This window comes from Cupressus sempervirens, chromosome 7 (assembly GCF_028749045.1).
Source record: "Cupressus sempervirens isolate cs-2001-9-10 chromosome 7, ASM2874904v1, whole genome shotgun sequence".
NCBI lineage: Eukaryota > Viridiplantae > Streptophyta > Pinopsida > Cupressales > Cupressaceae > Cupressus > Cupressus sempervirens.
In genome coordinates, this window is record NC_143124.1 from 54,986,068 (window position 1) to 54,992,399 (window position 6,332).

Genomic DNA, 6,332 nt, shown 5'->3' on the forward strand with positions numbered 1-6,332 from the left:
CTAAGAAAATAAACAAGTGACAAAATTATTTTTCACATTCTAACATTTTTAAACTATACATTGACCCTTTCACTTTTAAACATTATTCAATCAAATCATCACATTATTCATAATAATTCTATATATTATTTATCCAATACCCAAAAAAAATCCATCTATCATTTTTCAAAATATTAAAGAAAACTAATACTCCATGTCACAAATTCTGAAGAAATATTCTAAATACGTTCCAACAATCTTTTCTTATACATTATAAGAAAGGATTGAAACATCGCCGCTCTTTTATTAAAAAAGATTCACTCTTTTACCAATTTTAAAGGGCCGACAGAAACATACTGCTATTTATTTATTTGTTTCTTCACTCGTAGAAGAAAGAAAGCCTGAGAGCAGTTTTTCAGTACAACTTAGCGGGTAGCTTAAAAGTAGAAACAGTGACGCTATCTGGGAACCACCAAAGATACTCCATACTGCTTTTGTATTCAACGGTCTCAAGTTCTTCCGGATGCGTTTTCACGTATTTCCTGAAGTCGGCAGGTCCAATGAAATACCCCATATTGTCTGCACACACTCCACTGCCATTTCCCAGCATACCATTCTCCTTCAGAAGAAGATAGTCTGGCATGTAGCTCTGTGTCCAGTGGTCGATGAACACGAAATCAAAGTAAGATGCCTTCATCTCCTCCAGAAATTGCTTGGCTACGTCAATATTGTCGTTGAATTTTCCTTCCACCGAAACCACTTTGGACGACAGCCCTGCATGCCAAACAGATATTTCAAATATCAGGCACCATGTGGTTTATTATCATAAACATGAGCACGTGCCCACCAGAGATAAATTTCGCTGAGTGTGTGGTTCCGATATTGAAAAGGACGAGACCGATAGAAAACCTCCATAAAAAAATTGAACTATATAATTTTTTTAAAACTTCAAAACTTCAGTCATATACCTCGTTTCAAAAATAAATGTTCTCAACAGATTCTTGTCAATCTACTAATAAAATTAAATAATTTGTAATGAACCCACCTGCATGCGCAATAATTTTCCTAGCAATGTTGCAGTTATCCGTGTTCATCTCAAAAGTGAGAAGCTTACTACCCTCCCTGTGGAGCTGCGAAGCGATCCTTACAGCAGAATACCCGCAGAATGTTCCAAGCTCAAGAAGCACCCTTGGATTATACTTCTGGAGGGCTTTATCTAAAATGGGTCCCTTGTCGTTGCCAATATTCATGCACCAGCTAGAAGTCTTTGCATAAGCATCCATTACACTAATGACTGATTGAGGATTGCCTTTCTCAGCCGTTTTGAGGACATGGTCCAGCAAAGCTTTCTCTCGCCCGTCCCCAGATTGTCCAGTGGCAAATAGCTCTTTCTTGTTCATCATTGCCTTCATGAACGAAAAGGCTGTGGACACACCTGCCAAAGCCATGTTAATCTCGAATGAAAAGACGAGTGCTGTGATAGTTGCGTTGGCTATTTATTGTAGTTATTCAAGCCTCGTGCTTTTCTTCTTGTCAAGCACATGGGAAGAACAAGGAAAGAAAACCCTAAGGTTTCCAAGCACATGGCAAGAACAAGAAAGAAAACCCTAAGGTTTCCTCGTCAAACACCTACGAGGAAAAAAACATCATACATTTTTCTGCATTTCTTTAAATTTTGTGCCACACAAAGGCCCCCTTTCGTGTGCCAAGGACTTCGTGTCCATCTTTAATATTGGTTGTCGTGATCAAACGTAATTGTATAATGGATAATGAATGGAGTATGAGCAGCAAATGTCATGATTTGGTTAAAGTCAAATTTCGTCCACAGTTGATGTCTGCATTTGATGGTTGCATTACGAGTCAAATTTCGCCTCCATCTGATGGTTACATTTGATGTTGCACTGCGGGGCGATCTTGAATAGCATATTTTATGATTTAGTTTGTGTGGACTGGTGTTCTCTAAGTGCATTCTGTTTCTGAGTATTATATATATATATCTCTTAGTATGACATAAGACTAGTGCGAGGGGCTTGTACTAAAAGAAGTGCGAGGTTGAGTAGATAGAAAAAAAGAGACGTAAACCTCACAGTTCCTATCTTTTATATATATATATATAATTGGGAGGGAATGATGAGAATAGAGATTAGGCTATAGGGAGATATAAGAAGAGATGAAAGAGGATAAGCTAGATAGAGATATAAGAAGAAATGGAAGAAGAAATATGACAAAGATGAAAAGATGATAATATAGGGTGAAAGGGAAGAAATAAATAGATGGAGTATTAAAGGTACATAAAGAGAGAAGTAGGGCTTGAAAAATAGTGATGGAAGGATAAAACAAGAGGAAAAAAGTACAGATCTAGAAATAATTAATTAATTAAATGATTGTTATAAATGTAATTTAAAATAATTTTAAAATAAATAGTGTTATAAAATTATTTAGATGAATTACTTTTTTTTTATTAATATTACTTTGTTTTATTATTCCTTGGCAAGGTTTTTCATTTGGATTAATGTAATCTTTCTCTGAAATAATTTTTATGTGGAAGGGAGTTTGGTTTCAATAATGCCTAACTTCATAATCAAGAATTATTAATATTTACAAGAACAACCCATGAGAGGCCTGGAAAAAAATAGCAATTTTTTTGACATATTTATTGTGTTGTTATAAAGGATGAACATATTGATTTTTCCACAATATTTTTGATCAAATTATTCAAAGTTGCAAAAAGAATTCAAATAGAGTTTGTTGAGTTAGAAATACAAAGCACCATATACATATAAGATTTATGCTTGTTTTTTCAGTTATATGTCCTAGATTTGAATTCTATTGTTTGATTTTATGTCAATAAATAGAAGGTTGCAAATAACAAGCATGAAATAAATCATAGTTAACTACTTGTTGTCTTAATTGCATTTTGATCCATATTTTTGGGGCTCAACTTTTGAAGAGCTCTCTTGGAGTGAGCTAGAAAGTTTTCATTTTTGTGACATTTCAAAGTAATGAATTTATTATGATTTCATAGAAGTCTAATAATATATTATAACTAATTACTTCAACCTTTATATTGGCCTTTAAATGTATATTTATGACTTTTTTAGAAGATATTTTTTTTGTTTTGGTTTCGATAATTAGCTCTAAGTGTATGTTGAAATTTGCATGCTATTGTTGCTAATATTCCTAGCATTTGAAATTTAGGAAAAACTAGATCTAGTTTTTTTTTTTTATATTCAAAACATAATCATATAAGACAATTCACAATAACTTTTCTGATTTGTAAAAGTAGAAGAAAATAAATTGATGTTTTTCATTACAAAACCAGAACATTTTGAGTGAGCTCAAAAATAATTATATATGTATTGTAGCAAAGGTGGGTAATGTGAAATTTTCATTTTGAAGGCTCAATTTTGAGACACATTTGTATGTATGTGGTTGTTGCTTGGATATTGGGTGAACTATGTGGAGAGTCAAAAATATATTTCATACTTCTTAGATGCTTTGATGTTGGTCAACAACAAGCATTCATTTGGGAAGATTGCATGATCACATGATTAGTTCCTAGATATGTAAGATCGGGTTCATAAGTAAAGGATAGAGTAACTATAGGTCACTTCATATGTTTTTCTTTTATTATTAAATATAGTTTCTTTCTTTCATCTTCTTTTATTAGCATGATGGAGAACCATGTGTGTCTCCTATATTTGTATGCTAATTTGAAAGCTTTGCTAATAAGAATCAATTAGCCTTGTCAATTATTATTTTGTCTATTTTTGTTGTATGCAAAGTAATGAACTTGTCAACTATAAGTTTCTATTTGTCATTAAGATTATTACAAGAATTTGTAAGGTCCTATGAGCCTTTATAAGGCATATGAACATAATAAGTTTTAGACTGAACAATTTCAATTTTTAGGTTTTTAACCCACTCAAAATATTTTTAGATATTACTCAACAATTTCAAGTATTTAATTTTTCTAGAAGATTTTTTTGGCTAAGCTTCAAAATAAAAATTGTGGAAAGATATATTACCAAAATTTATTCAGTAGATTTAGCAGTGCAAACTTATTTTTGGTTTATGCATTTTTGACCATTTTGGAGAGCACAACATTTGGGCTGGATTCAAAGCTTTTACTTTAGGTGTTCTAGTTAAGTTTGGAGAGGTTTAATAATATTTGGATTCAATTTAAAATATTTTTGCATATTTGGATTGAGTTTGCAATTTAGATGCAATATTTCTCTGTCATTCAAAGTTTCTTTGGTATTGGAATCAGCATGGAGAGTTTTCATTGTATTATGATCAAGTGAGAACTTTAACATTGTTTAGAGTAAATTTTACAATTGTTTTGTAGCATCAAGGATTACTTTTGAGACATTGTGCAGTATTATGCTAATTTGAAGGTTTTCTAACATATAGATAAAGTTGGAGCAATATCAGTGTGTTTCAACAAAAAAATGGATATTTTGGTTTTATTAATGTTGAATTTGATGGTTTTCTATGCTACTAAATCATGTGTGTTTTAAGTGTATTTGGAATGTTAGTCTTAAGCTAATGTTACTTACAATTTTGGACTGATTGAGGGAAAAAAGAGGATGCATACAGAGGAATTTTCAATAGAGAATATGGATTTTTTCTCATAAGTAACAATACTATGATATATGAAGATATAATATTTGTTGAGAAATGTAATTTCATAGTTAATGTGGAGGTAATAATAAAGAGTATTAAGGAAAGTTTTTGAAGGCATAGTGGGTTCCTTGGCTGCATAAAGATGTAGATGGGAGATATGTAAAAAAATTGATAGGAATGTGAATAATAAAATGTTGATTTCATTACGTGATTATTGATGTAGAGAAGTGAAAGACACAATAAAAAAATATGTTTTTTATGAACTGGGAAACAAACCTTAGAAATAAGAACTAAAAAAGTGAATGAAGATCACATGTAGCTATAGTATAAGTAACTTGTATGAAAAGCAAGGGGAGGCGGTGATGGCAATGAGTGCCACAGCTATAGCAGTAACCTCTACCATTAGGTGTTGTCCCTCATATAATTTTATAGGTAATCACCTAAGTATTTTTATGAAAGTGGAAGCATTAACCAGAAACAATAAACTTACATCGCAAATAGATGCAAAGAAATATTTAGAAAGATAATGAACAATAATAACACAACTAACAATACATAGATATACATGGTAAAACCTTGACAATATGTCAAGGAAATATCCACGAGGCAAGTATCAGTAATCTTATTTCTCAGAAAAAACTCTATTACATTCCAACTTCAATGTTGTTGCTGCAATATAACTCTCGAAAATATTGTGATATGTTTGCATAGAGAAGAAAGATATAATATCTTGAAGATATGAGAAAAATTTCTCAACATAGAATTAAACATGATTTATTCCTCAAAAGCTAAAAGTTTCCTTTTGAAGATAAAAACTATTTTTTTCTAAAATAAAGAAAGATTGTTTTCGCAATTTTGTTTTTTCCACTTTTCTTCATTTGTTTTCATCATCTAACAATTTCTACCTTGAAAAAAAATTACCTAATACTTGACCAAGCCCATGTATCACCCCTTTTGCAAACCAAGAGAAGCCACACTCCACTTCAACTTCTATACCAACATTGGATTAGTAAACATATCTACACAATTTTTAGGTGTATGGATTTTTTCAAGAAATACTCAACCTTTTTCAATAACTTGTCTAACAAAATTATATTTAATCTCAATAAGTTTAGTTTTACTATGATAAGCTAGATTTTTAGCCAAATGGATAGCACTTTGACAATCACAGAATATAATCACATTATCTTGCACTTTTCCAAACTCACCCGAAAAACCCTTCAACCAAATTGCCTCTTTACAGGCATGTGAGATAGCCATATATTATACCTCAGTTATAGATTGAGTGACTGTTACTTGGATTTTTGACATCCAACTAATTTCTCCACCTGCAAGAGTAAATACATGACTTGATGTAGATCTCTTTTTGTCCAAATCACCTAAAAAATCAGAATCAACATAACCATGCATTGAATCACTACAACCATTATAGGTGATAAAATAATTACTTGTGCCTCTAAGATATTGAAGAAACCATTTAACTATTGTCCAATGCTCTTTACTTAGATTTTCCATTTATCTACTAACACCACCCATTGCAAGTGAAATATCTTGTATTCTACATACCATCACATACATTAAACTTCCTGCTACATTTACATAAGGCACATCAGACATATAATCCTTTTCTTCCTTAGTGCTAGGACATAAATGTTGAAGTTCATGAAAGATCGAGACTACAGCTCCCAAGAATAGAAAGAGGAAAGCAAAAGCTTTGGAGGCTAAAA

General features: G+C 31.7%; 1 protein-coding gene across 1 annotated transcript; it reads right to left on the reverse strand.

Annotated features, from left to right (window-relative positions):
* Positions 1 to 214: 214 nt before the first annotated feature.
* On the reverse strand, positions 215 to 1,458 carry LOC149545455 (uncharacterized). The gene is made up of 2 exons (XM_089790665.1): positions 1,025 to 1,458; positions 215 to 753 (listed from the first exon to the last, which is right to left on the reverse strand). The coding sequence occupies exons 1-2, from the start codon at positions 1,425 to 1,427 to the stop codon at positions 395 to 397; spliced, it is 762 nt and encodes a 253-aa protein (XP_089646791.1). The 5' UTR covers positions 1,428 to 1,458; the 3' UTR covers positions 215 to 394.
* Positions 1,459 to 6,332: the final 4,874 nt, after the last annotated feature.